The sequence below is a fragment of the Rhinolophus sinicus genome, linkage group LG13, assembly GCF_036562045.2.
Source record: "Rhinolophus sinicus isolate RSC01 linkage group LG13, ASM3656204v1, whole genome shotgun sequence".
In the NCBI taxonomy this organism is placed as follows: Eukaryota; Metazoa; Chordata; class Mammalia; order Chiroptera; family Rhinolophidae; genus Rhinolophus; species Rhinolophus sinicus.
The window spans coordinates 61,124,729-61,143,162 of record NC_133762.1 but is presented as its reverse complement, the minus strand read 5'-3'; the positions used below and the strand labels follow the sequence as shown (position 1 = coordinate 61,143,162).

The 18,434-nt window shown below is 39.5% G+C and overlaps 1 protein-coding gene across 1 annotated transcript; it reads right to left on the bottom strand.

Annotated features, from left to right (window-relative positions):
* Positions 1–811: 811 nt before the first annotated feature.
* Positions 812–17,816, bottom strand: NANP (N-acetylneuraminic acid phosphatase). The gene is made up of 2 exons (XM_019718672.2): positions 17,672–17,816; positions 812–3,353 (listed from the first exon to the last, which is right to left on the bottom strand). Exons 1-2 carry the CDS (start codon positions 17,756–17,758, stop codon positions 2,694–2,696), a joined length of 747 nt encoding a protein of 248 aa, XP_019574231.2. The 5' UTR covers positions 17,759–17,816; the 3' UTR covers positions 812–2,693.
* Between the last annotated feature and the right edge of the window lie 618 nt (positions 17,817–18,434).

Genomic DNA, 18,434 nt, shown 5'->3' with positions numbered 1-18,434 from the left:
TTTCTCTCTCTAGTGTCTAACAATACATCCCTTTGATTTAGGGACAAGCGTGAGCCTGGAATCCTGCTGGGCTAGTAAGGCATTTGTACCCTAAGTGAGGGCAGCTGTGAGGGGTTTTGACCTAACTGGAGTTGCAGGAAGGGGCTTCTAACCAGGGCTAGGTCTCTCCTTTTCCTGATCATTTCTATCGATCTACATACCCTATCACTACCAGATCTAATGTGTGTGCACCAATGGGTGAATGTATATATGGAATTAAAAAACATCCATCTTTAAGTCAGTATTCTAGGTGTCTACCTTAGGCCTTCTTCTCTAACTATAGTGTTTGGGACAGCCTTTGGACAATTGAGACTTTATGACTTTGTCTGAGAATACTACTATGGGGAAATTTAAAAAAAATTAAGATGAGAGGACAATATTGTTACATCATTTTTTAAAAAATTTTAAGGACTATTATTCTAAAACAAAAACCTTAATAAAATCATAGGTCTATTCCAAGATTTCTTCATATCTTCTGTAACATTCCACTCAGAAAGTAGAAAACCACAAAGTCCTTCTCTAAGGATGGGAGCAAATAGAAAGAAATATTGCATTACTGCACTGTATAAAATACAAACTGTGCAGACAAGGAAATTCAATTATTTCATTTTCCATCTCCCAGATGACTTTTGTTGAATAACAGCGCACCTAACATCCTAGGAGCTATCTTATTGAGATTTGCCACTGTGATCTACAAGTGATGAACCTCCTCCAGTTAGCATAATGAATGTGACACTGCCTACATCCATCCTGTGGAACAGCCAAAAGGACACTCAGTATGACACATCATTTATTAGAGAAATCATGCACATAATTATTTTTCTGTCAAGATCCTCCAACTTAACAGTTTTCAAATAGCTAAAATATAATTGAGGTCACATGGGCATCAAACCTGGAACTATGCATAAACATACCCTGTTCACAAATGTTCAGCTGTATAGCAATAGCACCCTGGGACAATCAACGGCACAATCACATTTTTTAGAAATCAAGAGAAGTAAACACAACAGAGCATTTGCACAATAGCAGAGAATTCTGTTCTTGGTAGTAGACAGGAAATGAAATAGGTTCATAGAGGCATAATCCAGAATCTAAGTATCAGAATCATAGGATACTTGAAAAAGTTATAGCTATATAAATCCTAACAGACAGTCTAACATTTTACTTTAGTAGTTTCTTATATAAAAATGAAAAAAATCTTACCAAAATACAACCAAAGTCATTATTTCTTTTTAAAGATTTATTTATTTATTTTTAAATTTTATTGAGGAATATTGGGGAACAGTGTGTTTCTCAAGGGCCCATCAGCTCCAAGTCGTTGTCCTTCAATCTAACTGTGGAGGGCACAGCTCAGCTCCAAGTCCAGTTGCCATTTTCAATCTTAGTTGCAGAGGGCATAGTTCACCATCCCATGTGGGAATTGAATCAGCAATCTTGTTGTTAAGAGTTCATGCTCTAACCAACTGAGCCATCTGGCCATCCCTCTTTTTTCTTTAATTGCCATTTGATTATAAGTTGGTGAAATCATGAGACTGCCCAGAAAATTTTTCTAGTTGCAAGATGCCTTGCCATGCAGTAATTAACTAGTAAGCTCAAAGTGAACCCTGAATTAGATATAGAAATTTGTGAAACAATGATGTATTTCTCAAAATTTGAAAAACAGGAGACTTAAGGCAGATGGTAACACTAAGAGCCAGTCAAATATTAAAAAGGCAACCTGGAAATGGTTCATAGCAAAATCTAATTTTCTATTAATCACTTGGGTAAAACTATTCAGTCAGTAGAGAACAGATGGGGCATGGTGTGGGGTGGGGGTGCCTGGTTAGGCTGCACAAAGGCAATTTCCCTCTGATGTATCCACAAAAGGCAAATGACTTTTGGTGACATGTGGCTTGCACTTATCCCCAGCAAGACAGTAGAGTCCCCTCAACTCCACTGTGTACCTGGGAAAAGATAATAAAAATACTTCCATGAGAGGTAAAGACTAACAGGAACTACAAGCTCACTTTGGAAGGATGTGAACATGTCATGGGAAAGGAGCACCACGTGCTAATTTTTAAGATTTTTTTTACTGGAGAAATCTATTTGTTATGTATACAATATAGGAAAATTGGAGACCCCCCACCACCAAAGAAAAGGTCATGCAGAAAAATTAGATTCATAAAAGAAAGTATACAAAGTAGGTGAAAATATGGTGCATTTTAAAAAAATACATAAAATAATCTCAGTATGAAATGCCTTTGATTTGCATGTGACTTAGTATTTACTTTATATTAACTAGATCTAGTTGTTTTGATAAATCTCTATTATATATGATGTAGAGTGTGTATTTTTAAGCCAGAACATAAAACTGGTATTTGAGCATCCATGTATAAGCTATCCTGTTTGGTATCTTCTTGGATCCCAGATGCTAAAAAATTAATTTTTAAAAAACCTCAAGTCACAGAATAACATATATTTCTTCAAGTTTTCTTGATCACACTACTAAACTTAACTTGTATTCTGAACACCCAGATATAAATACCAGTAAATGGTTGGTTGGCTATTAAATCATAAGTAAAATTATTCTTGGAACTGGGTCATAGTATATAGAATGTCTTATATTTTTTTAGTTTAAATGCTGTAAAAGATATAATCATGCCCTTTTATGTGCTTTAAGCTGACATACTGACTTTGCAGTCTATACTTTGTAAAATAGCAGGTAACTCTAGCACAGAAGAAACTATATAATGTGGCATGGGAGATGACTTTTGTGGTACTATTCCATTTTTATTTACCCAGACTGTTGCTTTCAGCCTTGCATTGAGGCCTCCTTGTATATCAGTTTCTAGTGTGTCACCAACCATCACACAGTCCCCAGGCTGTACTCCAAGGAGATTACAGCAGTAATAAAATATGGAAGGTGCTGGTTTCTCTTCTTTCTGTTCTCCACCTACAACAATAGCGTCAAAATAAGACTGACAGGCACAAGCCTCAATCTTCTCCCTCTGTGTCTGTCTGTCTCCATTTGTTAATAAAAGTAGGTAGACCTCCTTTCGAAGTTCAGTGAGCATGGCTTTGACATCTTCTGCTATTGTCATATGTTGTAAACGTGTAGATTTCCACAGGAAATAACATTCTTCAGCTAATTTCCTATCAGCTGTACCACCTTTTGTTTCCTGGATTGCTTCTTCCCAGTGTGAAGTCCTTAGATCAGTAATGCATGTATTGGAAGGATGAAAACATTCCTTGCTGAGTTTAACTTGAACTTTGTTACAGATGATTTCAGCCTCTTCTTTGTAATAATGGTATTTTGATTGTAAGAGCTTTATCACCTAAATAAAGGAAAATAACTCCATTAACACACTTTATGTCTTTAATTGTCATGCCATGAGAAGATGTGATCCTATAAAACCCAGAGCAGAGATTCTGACTCCACTCCTCTATCTTAATGCAGCTCTATTACTACACCATTTCTGATGGGAATTGGTCTCATTTTTAAATACCAGAGTGAAGATCTCCCAACCTCTCTAGACAAGCAATTCTTTTCTTTTTTTACCAATTTCTATTCTAAAAAGATTCTTTATATATAGCTAATAAAAATGGGATGTGTGTGTGTGTACACTGATGTTGTTTTTTAAGCTTTCTCATCCCATGTTTTGAGATAAGGTTAAATAAAATTTCATCGATAACTTTTTCAAAAGTTTCTTGTGTGTTTTCCATCATTGTAAAATAGAGTGCTTTCCTATAAAAATCATTAGAATAGGTGATCGAAAGAAATGAGAGCATATCATAATAGTAATAGCATCATGAGTGAAACAGCAGCAACATAATATTAATATTTTATCAATGACTATGAATATAAAGTTTGAAAGGCATTCCTGTATCAGTTTTAGTTGAAGGTGGTAGATTTAAACTGCCAAATGAAAAAGTCCTTCATTTGGCAGTTTAAGTCTACCACCTTTCATTCTGATCATGAAGACATGAAAATAATACCTGTGATTACATTTCATAAAACATTGCAATTTTCTAACAACTATTATTTAGATTCTTCCCAGAAATAACGCTAATTCATCTCAGCTTTTCTCTTCTATATGCATTTTATGTTTTGAAGACCTATATTGCCCATCATATAAAACAGGATCCAATTCTGTACTTTTAAAACCGTGTATAAAGCTGTAATGGAATCAAGCATGTTCTGTGTTTTCAGCAGTTTAATGACCCACTCAGTGCTTCTTCCAAACCTAATTTCTCAGATAAAAAAAATTCAAGTGGCTCTGAGTCACTCTCTGTTACCCTGGTTCTGATTCCCCTTTCAGAATTAAGCACTCCTTCTCATGTTCCCACAGCTCTTTATCTTGGCTTTTATTACATGAGGTTCTTATCCATTTGGCCTGTCTTCTAACATTTACTAAAACCCTGACGTGACAAGCATCATGCCCAGTGCCCTCATACGTTATTTCTACCTTTCTAAGTCTGCAACGGAGTTCCCTTTTTGAGATGAGGAGGTGGAAGTTCAGAACTGTTAAGCAACTTGCTCAAGCTGGGATTTAAACCCACACTTGCTTACTTCCAAAGCCCACATGCTTGCCTTTATACTACTGTATTAGGCACTTGGAAGCTGGATCCCTTGTCCTCGTGACATTATCTGGCTAGGAAAAAGCAGGTATGCAACCACCACAAATACTGGGTTAAGTGTCATGACAATCTTATGAACAGTAACTGTGGAAATAAAATGAAAGATACAAGATATTCCACAGGGTTGTTGGGAAAGGTTTGGCAGAGGAAGAAATATTTTAACCAAAGAGTTACCAACCCCCTAAGGTGGGGTTGGGAGGAAGATAAAATCATTCTAGACAGAAGGAACAGCATGAACAAAGACACAGATCTTGGAATTTTGTGAACTGGGAAAGGCAAGAATCTTACTTCAGCCAAAATGGAAGTCATGTGAGGGAGGATGCTAAGAGATGAGACTGGAGAGGCTGTGTGGAATCAGTATGTAAAGGCCCTTGAGTCCCAGGCTATACCGTGTTTCCCTGAAAATAAGACCTAACTGAAAAATAAGCCTTAGCATGATTTTTCAGGATGACATCCCCTGAACATAAGCCCTAATGCGTCTTTTGGAGCAAAAATTAATATAAGACCCGGTCTTATTTTTGGGGAAACACGGTAGCAGATGCTACCCAAATTGCCTTGGCACACACTCTTCATATACATGCCAATGTCTTCATACTGTAAGTGCTTGGGCTTCTCTGCCTGAAGGCTTTATTTGGCCACAGGAACACCCATGCACATAGGCTGGGCTGAAATGTTGCAGGCCTCAACCAATGAAGGACAGAAATTGGTGAATAAACATTATAGTTTTCTTGCCCCTTGGGAGGGACAAAGCATGTTCTGCATACTGTCTCCCATAGTTCTCTAACTGTTCACACTAGTAACCTGCTCTTTTATGTAATCTATACTCAGTACCTTCCCTTCCCTGTCTTACTCACCACACCCCTGGAGCGCTTCCTGGGATCACCTCCCAAACAAACTACATGCACTTGAAGTCCCTGTCTTAGGGACAACAGGGGAAAGTCAACCATGCCAAGGCTATTTTGTATCTTTGAAGATGAGTGCAGTGCACGTAGTTTGGACTAAAAATTGTCTGCTGTTGAAAAAAGAGGTCAAACAAGTTAAAATGTGTTGCCCAAACTATGCAGGGAATAAGTGGTATGCTACTCACACCAGACACTCAATTCACCTGCTGAAAAGAAGAAAGATGAATAGACACATTCTTACATATAACAATCACTTACATCAAAAGTAAAGATTTTTTAGGCTATTTGTGCTCATCAGAAAATGTAATAATTAATAAAGGTTTTTAGTCCAAGAAAAATATACCAGTTCTAAGAATTTTAGGTGAAGGCAAAACATTGAAAAATTTTGCCTCATAAGGTTAAACTTCAATGAACTAATCAAGTTTTTTCAATTTTCATTGCTATGTCACCATCTTTTATAATAATGTCAATTGAATTACTCTTGAGCTATGATTGAAGGTCATTCTACAGTTTCAGCAACACTATGGTTACACAATAAAAAGAAGCAGGCCTCTAGGACTCTACCATGCTTGAGCTTAAATAAGAGCTAACTCATAGTAAACACAGAGCTGCCAATAGAAAACCAATTTTATGTTACTACAATTGGCAATTCATTAGGTACATCCTTGGGTCTCTGAAAAAGCAGAATTAGCTTATCTTAAAAAGGAAATTCTTGTAAAGGCATAGTACACCACTCCCACAGTTCAAAATTTCTTCCCATTACATCCACTGAATTAACTTTCCCATTTTGTCACACAGCAACTAATTACAGATTCATTTGAGAAAACAAGTATCATTTTAGTAGTATTAACATCCTTGGGAAAAAAGTTTATCAGTCATTCACATATTAATATTAGATCAAACAGAAATAATATCCAAGTTGAATTAGTACATGTTATTATTAGTATAAACTCTCCTAACATTTGCACTGAGAGAATGGGAGTTTTGATTTAATTGGGGGTGGAGGAAAAAGAGCTCTAACTTGGAGGTGTGATATTTTGTGCAAGGGGTAAGGCAGGCTTGAAAAAAAATTGTGAGTAGAATAAGCCCACCAGGTACTTACAGACCTGAAGAAAGATGCCCTAAGATAGTGGAGGCTAGGGAGTGGGAATGGGGAATCAATTTGTAGACATAATACAAGCTAAAACTTTATCTACTTCAAAACTCTATTGAACAAAGATGGCAGCTTAGGTAAAACCTATGCCTACTGCATCCCAGGACCACACCAAAATTACAAATATAGAACAATTAACCTCAAGAATCATCTGAAGACAAGCTGAACAAAACCCCTATAACTAAGGATATAAAGAAGAGGCCACATTGAGAGTGGTAGGAGGGGTAGGGACAAGAAACGGGCTGATTGCAAAATCCACAGATAGTGGCTCAACACTGGGAGAAATACCTCAGTGGTGGAGGTCCCCCCTAAAGAGGGAGGGGTCCCAGCCCCACACTGGGCTCCCCAGCCTAGGGGTCCTGTGCCAGGAAGAGGAGTTCCCACGGCATCTGGCAGTGAAACTCGGCAAGCACTCTGTCTACCTGTCCCAGTGACACAGAAGCCAACTAGAAACCCAGACCTCTTATAGAGCTCATGCACAGACTCACTTGTAAACACTCCTCTGGTTTCTGGTGGAGGGCCAGCAGCTTGGGAGGCCCAGAGACGTTCAGGGAAAGACTGAATTGTGTGGCTTCGGTGTGAGGGCTGCAGGGACAGGAGCCATTGTTGTCCCAGTGTGAAGTGTGACACATGTGTAGCCTACAGGAGGGTGCCATCTTTTCAACATTGAGCTCTCCCCTAAAGGGCCAAGGCTGGGACCACATTGGTCAGGTGGAATCGGTGCATGTGCACTGCTTTGGTGATGCCCTGGGTCCCCACCCCCTGCACAGCTGGTGCTACACTCTGGACTGCTGGCCCTGCCACAGCGGCTGGGGAAGCGTTTTTGCAGTGGTGGGTTACCCATGGCAGCCTGGGAAATGTTTGCTGGTGGGCGGTGACCCAAGACCTGCTCTGCAGCAGCTTTTTGGGCAGCTCTTGGGGACCTATGAACCTGAGGTGGGAAGTGGCTGACTGAAGTGTTCTTGGGGCATTTTTGCGGGGTGCCCAGGGGCCCGGCACCAGTTTGAGAATCGAGACTCCACTGACTTTGTAGAAATAACCAACCACACCCCTTAGCTTCCAGGAAACCCAAACACCTAGAGCTGCAATGCCAGGGGCACTCTTGGTGCCTGGGTGGCCAGCCCCACCCTATTAAGCCATTGAAGACGTTCACAGCAGCAAATGGCCCAGTGACAGCCTGAAAAGCTTTTGGTGGTGAACAGTGACCCAAAACTCGTGCCTCAGGCCCTACAGGGCAGCTCTCAGGGATTTGCCAGCCCAAGGAAAGTGGTGGCAAGCTGTGGTGTGCTAAGGGCATTTCGCAAAGTGGTCATATGCCAGGCACTGCCCCGAGGTGAGCAGTGGCTGGTTGCAATGTTCTTAGTGCACTGTGCGAAACATTTACAGGTTGGAAACTGGTACAGGAACTGAATCTGCATTAACTTTGTAAAAACCACCAGCCACGTCTCATGACTCCCTGGGACTGTACCCCTCCCGGCTAATGCTACATCACCGAGGGCACTCTCAACACCAGGTTAACCAGACCAGCTTCCCCTCCTAAGAAGACTCTTTCAATGATTGGGCCTTACAGGCAGCCAGCGGATGGCAAGAGGCCTGGGGGCCCTGGACCTTTTGCTAAGCTGCCTCAGCCCCACTACTAGTGGCAGCCAGCCATGGTTCTCAGTGAGGCCAACCCCACATGCCTTCAGATCCAGCACAGGCAGCAGCCAAACACATACTGCTTTGTAGCCTACCAGGTAGCCACGGGCAGGTAATAGGCAAGACTGAAACTAGCGTGCACGGGAGTTCCTCCCAAGAGATACCAGAAACACCACACCCAGAAGCCAGCTTTAGACCATACCAGAGCACTACCTGGTTAGCCTCACAAGCAGCACACCTGAAAACGGAGTCTCAATAGGCATAAGAGCCCACAGGGGCAAATCCTCTTCTGAGGGATGAGCCCACCCAAAACAGCTCATACACTGTTGGCTGACTCACAGTGAGTCAGTCTGGCAGTCAATCCCACCCTCTGACACAATCAAGGCTTACCTACAACAGGAGAACACACACAAACACTCAAGGGACACTCCTGGAACATACACATAGGAGACCAGGGAGACTGTGCCATTGGACCACACAGGACACATACTACACATAAGGCCACCCAGCAAAGACTGAGAGACATAGTAGATCTACCTAATACATAGAAGTAAACACAGAGAGGCAGCCAGAATGAAGAAACAAAAAAAACATGTCCCAAATAAAAGAACAGGAGAAACATCCAGAAATAAAATTAAATGAAATGGAGGCAAAAAAAACCAAAACCCTACCAGAGGCAGAGTTCAAAACACTGGTTATAAGAATGCTTAAGGAACTTAGTGAGAACTTCAACAAAGAGATAGCAAGCATAAAGAAGGGCATAGGAACCATAAAATAGAGCCAGTCAGAAATTAAGAATACAATAACTGAAATGAAGAATATACTAGAAGAAATAAACAGCAGATGAGATGAAGCAGAGGGTCAAACCAGCAATTTAGAAGACAAGGTTGCAGAAAACACCCAATTGGAACAACAAACAGAATAAAGAATTAAAGAAATGAAGATAGTTTAAGGGACCTTGGGAAAACATCAAGCGTAACAACATTCACATCATAGGAGTGAAGAGAGGGAGAAAGGGATGGAGAACATATTTTAAGAAATAATGACTGAAAACTTTCCAAACCTGGTGAAGTAAATATACATACAAGCCCAGGAAGCACAAAGTCCCAAAGAGGATGAACCCAAACAGGCCCACACCAGGACACATTATAATTAAAATAGAAAAGGTTAAAGACAAAGAGAGAATCCTAAAAGCAGCAAAGGAAAGGCAACTAGTAACTTGTAAGGGATCTCCCATAAGACTGTCAGTTAATTATCAACAGAAACTTTGAAGGCCAGAGAGAGTGGCAGGAAATATTCAAAGTGATGAAAAACAAGGGCTTACAACCAAGACTACTCTATTTAGCAAGGCTATCATTTAAACCTGAGGGAGAGATAAAGAGCTTTCCAGACTAGAAAAAGCTACAGGAATTCATTATCAAAAAGCCAATATTAAAAGAAATCTTAAAAGGACTCTTAAGTAGAAAACAGGAAAAAATAAACAAACAAAACAATGAAGATCGAAAATATGAATAATAAAATGGCAATAACTATGTACCTATCAATAATCACTTTAAATGTAAACGGATTAAATGCTCCAAACAAAACACATAAGGTAGCTGAATGGATAAGAAAACAAGACCCATGCATATGCTGTCTACAAGAGACCCACCTCAGATCGAAAGATATATACAGACTGAAAGTAAAGGAATGGAAAAAGATATTCCACATAAATGGGAACAACACAAAAGCTGGATAGCAATACTTAATAAACAAATACAAGGTAGGACAAATAAACAACAATACAAGGTAGGACAAACAAATAAACAAATACAAGGTGAGAACTCATCCGAGAAAAAGTGCTATACACTTCACTGCTGAATATCACTACGGTCACCTTCGAAGTACTCCCCTTGGGAACTATGCACCAACACCAGTGCCTAGTCCACCCTTCAAAGCGATTTGGAACTCTTTTTCTGGAATGGCCATTCCAACTCTTTTTCAGAGCTGTCATCGTATTACCTTTGAGGTCCTGAATGTCATCAAGATGTCTTCCTTTCAATGTTTCCTTTACCTTCGGGTAAAGAAAGAAGTCATTGTGGGCCAAATCAGGTGAGTAGGGAGGGTGTTCCAATACAGTTATTTGTTTACTGGCTAAAAACTCCCTCACAGACAGTGCCGTGTGAGCTGGTGCATTGTTGTGATGCAAGAGCCATGAATTGTTGGTGAAAAGTTCAGGTCTAACTTTTTTCACGCAGCCTTTTTAGCACACCCAAACTTGGTTAACTGCCCAGTTGGCACAAATTCGTAATGAATAATCCCTCTGATATCAAAAAAAGTTAGCAACATTTTTGCAACAAGTTCATGAACTTGTTAGACCTCGTAGACTTTAAAATGAAGACTATAATAAGAGATAAAGAGGAACATTACATAATAATAGAGATCAATCTAACAAGAGGACGGATGTAATCCTAGTAAACATTTATGCTCCCAGCAGAAGAACACCTAAATATATAAAGCAAATATTGACCAACATAAAGGCAGAGATCAACCATTAACACAATTACAGTAGGGGCCTTTAACAACCCACTGACACCAATGGACAGGTCTTCCAAATGGAAAATCAACACAGAAACAGTGGCCTTAAATGATACACACTAGACCAGATGGATTTAAATGATATTTTTAGAGCATTTCACCCTAAAGCAGCAGAATATATGTTCTTTTCAACTGCACATGGAACGTTTTCCAAGATTGACCACATGTCAGACCACAAAACAAGTCTCAATAAATTTAAGAAGACTGAAATCATATTAAGCATCTTCTCTGACCACAATGGTATGAAACTAGAAATCAATTACAAGAAAAAAACTGAAAAACACACAAACACATGGAGACTAAATAACATGCTACTAAATAATGAATGGGTCAACAATGAGATCAAGAAAGAAATTAAAAGATACCTTAAGACAAATGAAAATGAAAATACAGTGACCCAAAATCTATAGGTTACAGCAAAATCAGTCCAAAGAGGGAAAAGTTATAGCAATGCATGCCTACCTAAAGAAACAGGAAAAACATCTCAAATAAACAGTCTATTTTTACACCCAAGGGAAATGAAAAAAGAACAGCAAAATAATCCCAAAGGTAGCATAAGGAAGGAAATAATAAACATCAGAGAGGAAATAAATGAAAGAGACTAAAAAAATAATAAAAAAGATCAATGAAACCAAGAGCTGATTTTTTGAAAAGATAAACAAAAATGGACAAGCCTTTAACCAGACTCATCAAGAGAAAAAGAGGACCCAAATAAATAAAATCCGAAATGAAAGAAGAGAAGTGACAACCACAGAAATACAAACAATTTTAAGAAAATACTACGAACAACTATACGCCAACAAATTAGACAATCTGCAAGAAAATGGATAAATTGATAGAAGTATACAATCTTCCAAGGCTGAATCAAGAAGAAACAGAAAATCTGAACAGACCAATTACTACCAAAGAAATTAAATCTGTAATCAACAAGCTCCCAACAAACAAAGGTCCTGAACTAAGTGGCTTCACAAGTGAATTTTACCAACATTCAAAAAAGAATTAACACCTATTCTCCTCAAACTATTCCAAAAATTCCAGGAGGAGGGAAGCCTCCTAAGCCTACTTGAGGAGGTCACCATTACCCTGATTCCAAATCACACAAAGACATTAAAAAAATATAAAAATGAAAACAAACAAAAAATTGATATCCTTAATGAACACAGATGCAAAAATCCTCAACAAAATATTAGCAAACCAAATTCAGTAATTCATTTAAAAGATTATACATCACGATTAATTTGGATTAATTCCTGGTATGCAAGTTTGGTCAATATCCACAAATCAATTAATGTGATACACCACCTCATAAACAAAATAAAAACTAAAAGTCCTATGGTCACATCAATAGATGCAGAAAAAGCATTTGACAACATCCAGCATCCATTTATGATAAAACAAAAATACTCTCAGCAAAGTGGGAATAAAGGGAACATATTTCAACATAATAAAGGCCATACATGACAAAACCACAGCTAACATCATACGCAATAGGGAAAAGCTAAAAGCGTTCCCCTTGTGATCAGGAAGAAGACTAGGATGCCCACGTTCACCACTGTTATTCAACACAGTACTGGATGTTCTAGTCATAGCAGTCAGACAAGAAATAAAAGGCATCTAAATGCGAAAGGAAGAAGCAAAATTGTCCTTATTTGCAGATGACATACTATATATAGAGAACCTCAAAGATTCCACCAAAAAACTATTAGAACTGACAAATGAATTTAACAAAGTAGCAGGATACAAAATTAATATTCAGAAATCAGTTGCATTTTTACACACTGATAATGAACTATCAGAAAGAAAAATTAATAAAACAATCCCATTAACAATTTCATCAAAAAAATACTTAGGAAAATATTTAACCAAGAAAATAAAAGACCTGTATGCAGAAAATTTTAAGACATTGAATAGAGAAATTAAAGAAGATACAAATAAATGGAAACTTATACCATGCTCTTGGATAGGAAGAATACAGTTAAAATGTCCATACTGCCCAAAGTAATATATAGATTCAACGCAATCACTATCAAAGTACCAATGGCATTTTTCACAGAACTATAACAAATAATCCTAAAATGTATATTTCAACCATATAGACCCCTAATAGCCATGGATATCCTGAGAAATAAAAACAAAGCGGGAGGTATCATGCTACCCGATATCAAGTTATACTACAAAGCTATAGTAATCAATAAAGCATGATATTGCCGTAATAACAGACACATAGATCAATGGAACAGAATAGAGAGCCCAGAAATAGATCCACGCCTATATGGTCATTTAATCTATGACAAAGGAAGCAAGAATTTACATTGGGGTAAACACAGTCTATTGAATAAATGGTGCTGGGAAAACTGGACAGAGACATACAAAACAATGAAACTGGTCCACATTCTTATGCCACATACAAGAATAAACTCAAAATGGATTAAAGACTTAAATGTAAGACCCGAAACCATAAAACTACTAGAAGAAAATATAGGAAGTAAACTCTTAGATAGTACCCTTACTAATATCTTTACTGATATATCTTCTCAGGCAAGGGAGGCAAAAGAAAAAATAAACAAATGAGATTATATCAAACTAAAAAGTTTAGTAAAGGAAATCATCAACAAAACAAAAAGCCATCCTACTGAATGGGAGAAGATATTTTGCCAATGACACTGACACATCTGATAAGGCATTAATATCTATCTAATCTTAAAAAAAAACAAACCTCCAAGAGAAAAAAAGCAAGCAATGTAAAACGTGGGCAGAGGACTTGAATAGATATTTCTCCAAAGAGGACATACAGATGGCCAATAGTCATATAAAAAGATGCTCAATGTCACTAATCATCAAAGAAATGAAAATCAAAACCACAATGAGATACTACCTCACTCCTGTCAGAATGGCTATTGTCAATAAATCAACAAACAAGTGCTGGTGAGGATGTGGAGAAAAGGGAATGCTTGTGCACTGTTGGTGCGATTGCAAATTGGCCCAGCCACTATGGAAAACAGTTTGGAGTCTCCTCAAAAAGTTAAAAATACAACTACCTTATGAGGAAGCAATTGCACTCCTGAATATTCATCCAAAGAAATCCAAACCACTAATTTGAAAAAATATATGCACCCCTATGTTTACTGTGGCACTATTTACAATAGCCAAGATATGGAAACAACTGAAATGCCCATTAAGATGTCCTTTGGATAAAGACATTGTGGTACATTTATACAATGGAGTATTACTCAGTCATAAAAAAAATGAAATCTTACCGTTTGCCACAATATAGACAAACCTAGAGGTTATTATGCTAAATGAAATAAGTCAGACTGAACAAGATAAATCCCATATGATCTCACTTATATGTGGAATCTAAAGAACAGAATAAACGAGCAAACAAAATAGAAATAGACTCATACATACAGAGAACAAAGTGATGGTTGCTATATGAGAGGAGGGTTGGGGATGGGTGAGAAAGTTGAAGGGATTAGAAAGTACAAATTGGCAGTCACAAAACAGTCACAGGGATATGAAATACAGTATGGGGAATATAATCAATAATGTTGTAAAGACTATGTAGGGTGTCAGATGGGTACTGGACTTACCAGGGGGATCACTTCATAGATTATATAAATGCCCACCCACTTCCCTGTGCACCTGAAACTAATATAAAATACTGAATGTCAACTATAATCAAATATACAGAGGATGCCAAAAAAAGTATACACATTTTAAAAAAGGAAAAAACTGTATTAAAATTGTAATAATATATACCAATAACAAAAGATGAATTCAAGTCATGTGTATACATTTTTTTGGCACCCCCAGTGTATATAAAGTGACGGGACGTAAAGTACAACATAGGGAGTATAGTCAATGGTATTATAATAGCTACATACAATGTCAGATGGGTAATAGACTTGGTGGGATTATCACTTTGTGAAGGGTGTAAATGTCTAATCATATGTTGTTTTGTACACCTGAAACTGAAAAAGAAACAACTCTATTTAAGGCTGTATCTTAATAATGTACAAAAAGGAAACTATTCTTCTACATCCTGCTCTCTGGACCCAGAATTAAAGTTAATGCTATTAGTACTAACATTTAGCTAATTGTGATTTAAGAAGACTTTTCGAGGGCTACAACCATATAACACTATGATTAAGATATGAAGTGGCTGAACTCCAAATAAAACAAAGTTAAAAATATATGCTCACAAACTGACTGCCACTATACAGCAATTCAAGAACTCCTGTTTTTAGTTCAAGTCTTTGCTCAAACATTTTCCACTTATTGTGACCTAATCTGACCAACGTATGTAAAACTACAATTTGTTCCCCTCTCCAATTTGCCTAACACAGTTATAAATACATTTGATGTATTATGTTCATGTTATCCTTCCTAGAAAGTAAAACTTAAATTGCAGAAATCTTTTTTGCTTTGCTCAGAGAAACCCTAAACTTATGAATAAGGCTTCCTCTTGAGTAGCGACACCGAGACAGGCCTGAGAGAATGGAAATAACTTTCCCAGAAGATTTTTAAAACATTAAAGTTGATCTATATAGTAAGTATATGACTCATCCCCAAACCCAAGGCAATGGCTAGACCTTTCCGCCTTCCTCTTTTCATAACTCATTCAGAGTGATTTATGAAAGCTGGAATATTACTTTTAAATAGGCCAACATTTGTGGGTATTGTTATATTCTTATGTTGTAAAGCATTCCGTGTATAGTCAAAAGCACACAGTTCAAAGAAGTTGGCAACAGAACCAAGTATGGGGAGACCTGGATTTTGATCCATCCATCCAGCTTTCATTCAGCATTTACTATGTGTCAAATGGAGATGACTGACAGTTCCCTCTTAGGAAGCTCAGTTGAGTTGTGGGCATCTGAGTTGCAAAAAAATAACTGTAATATCCTTTGGCAAGTGCATTAGGAGATACCTGAACAAAATACACTGCTGCTATAAGGGAGGGTGTAAAGACCAGGGAGAAATACAATCTAACATTTGTTTCACAAATTTTAAGATGACACGAATGTGGACAAGACCACAGCAACAGTCTAGATGATAGAAGAATCAGCTGTAACTAAGACAAAAGCCAGGAGGCTATGCAAATGATGGACTGGGTGACAGGGTAGGTAGTGGTACAATTTATCAAATGAACACTAGATGCAATGTACTTCCACTGCATTATACTAAGCCTACCTGATAAGATTGTTGAGGACTAATATCATTATTCAAATTTTATAATGAGGATTTGAGGCTTAGAGTGGTTGAAAAACTTGTTCAGGTACTTTCAGCTAGGTATTGGGAGAGCTGTGATTTAAACTCAAATGCTTTATTTTAAAGCCTGAACTCTTGGCCTACAGCATGATTTGGACTAATTGCAACACCTTGGGCTTGGCCTGTCAAGAACACATAGGTAAACATGTACTGTCTGCAGCTAGAGAGACTAGAGGCAATATAGCACAGGCTGATGTCCCTGAGGTCAAGGTCAAGGGTGTGAAAATGAAAGGAATGGTCAATAGTGTGGAATGCCTCAGTAAAGTCATTAAGATAAAATTAAAAGATCCACTGATTCTGGCAAATTGAAAGATGTCTAATGACTTGTCAAGTCAATTTCATTCTAGTGGCAAATAGGAAAGCTACACTGCAGTGGATTTAGGAATAAACAGGAGGTAGAAACTTGGAGATAATGGGTATAGATTCCTCCTGAAAAACACGGCTGTTAAGAGATAGGTAACATCTAGTGGAAGAAGGAAGTTCCAAGGGAAACATTCTGTTTGTTTGTTTTGTTTTCAAAGTATGGGACAGACCTAAATATGCAGGGGTGGAATGCACAGAGGGTGAAGATCCAGGAGACAACACCTAGTTAATGAAGCATGAAGAGGAAGGGACATTCAGGGTGGGAAGGATTAGCTTTTGAAAATGGGTTTTTCACATCTGATAAACCTTGGTTTTCTCCTTAAATCTGAAGTCAGAGGGAAAGAAAGCTGGGATGGATTAGGGGCTTGATGAACACAGGAAACGTCTCACACAGCATCTGTGAGTCTAGAGGAGAGGATGCTGCTGAGCAACGCCTCAAGAAAGGAATGCCCTGTGCAGGGTGGACTTTTGAGTATCCCTCAGAAATCTACCAAGGGTGACAGGAGGGGAGTTCTGCGGAAAGTTTCTGCAGTCGGTTAAATCCAGGCTCACCACTGATAGCTGTGTAGCTTCTTGAGTCTCCTCAAAAATCCACGGAAGCACACGCAGCGAGGGGACGACCCTCTCCCGAGGTCAATCACAGAGAGCCTGCGGCGTGCACTCATTCTGGTTAGTGCAAACCTGTCCTGGCAAAAAGCCAGGTGACTCGCGGCGTGGTGTGACGGTCTTTCCAGGTTTGAGAGTAACTCTGCCATCGTGGCAGCTTTAATATCCTTCCGGGTCCCAAAGCGCTTGGAACCTACTTCAAGAACCCAGCTTCCCAGAGCCTACGCGTCGATAGGCAGGTGACCTAAACCGCAAGGCTGGAGGGAAGGCAACTTCCCCAGCCCACTCATCCTTCTTCTCCGCTCCTCCGGGAAGCGGGGGATGGTGTGTGTATCTCAAAGAACCAGAGGCCAGTGCCTCCGGGGCCCCTGAGGGATCACCTGACCCCGGGCGCGGTGTAGGTAGAGGGGCGAAAGGACACCAAGAGAACAGGAAAGCGCGCGGTACCGGGTGGGGCGCGCTGACTCCGTCGGGCGGGGGGGGGGGGCTGAGGGTACCTGGAAGTTACCTCCAACATGGCTTTTCTACTCGCCTGCGCCGTATCGATCAGCGTGTTGTCCAGGTCAAAGAAAACGGCCCGCACACTTAGCCCCATCCTGCCAGCTGCCAGCCCCACGCTCCAACTCCCTGCCCCGCCAGCGCATGCGTGAGGCTGGAACATATGGGCGGAGCTGTGAGGGTCACCTGACCCTTCCACACCCAAGGTGGCCGAGCTCTCGCGGGATTTCTCAGTGCTTGAGTGCCTGAAAACAGCGTTATCAGGTCACGCTCCGGAGTCGTGGTCTTTAGGGCGCTGTCTGAGTTGCTTACAGTGGAGGGCGATTAGAAGCACCATTTTCCTTATTTGCAGCGGCTTTGTGCTTATCTGTTTTTTCATTTTGCCCTCCTTCAGTGAGGCAGATGTCATAACTGCTCAGGGGTGGGGCGGAGAGAGGGTGTTCTGTGCCATCTGGCACCTGGGAAGGAGACTGAGAAGAAGCTGGCTTCTTTCATTAGGCGGGTGGGTTGTCGCACAGGGAACTGTTGGCGGCCTGTGCAGTTGTGGGCTCTGAAATGTCGCCGGTCCTTTGTTTGCCTTAAATTGGTGTGTGTGTGTGTGTGTGTGTGTGTGTGTGTGTGACTACAGCCCAGGGACAGGTCACCGTTAGTAACAGGAGCACCAGAGGGGTGCAAAACTGCCAATGTAAGACATATCCAAACCTGGAGAGAATTTTTATGAGTTTATTTGAGCCAAATAGACAATTTCAGGGAAGCAGAATCTCAAGGAATTA

Bases quoted from the DNA above. Each gene is read 5' to 3' on its own strand.
- NANP (XM_019718672.2), bottom strand. From the start codon at position 17,758: ATGGGGCTAAGTGTGCGGGCCGTTTTCTTTGACCTGGACAACACGCTG. The intron at 3,354-17,671 runs GTAACTTCCAGG...TCCTTTATTTAG, and splicing joins GTAGAAAAGCCATGTTGGAG to GTGATAAAGCTCTTACAATC.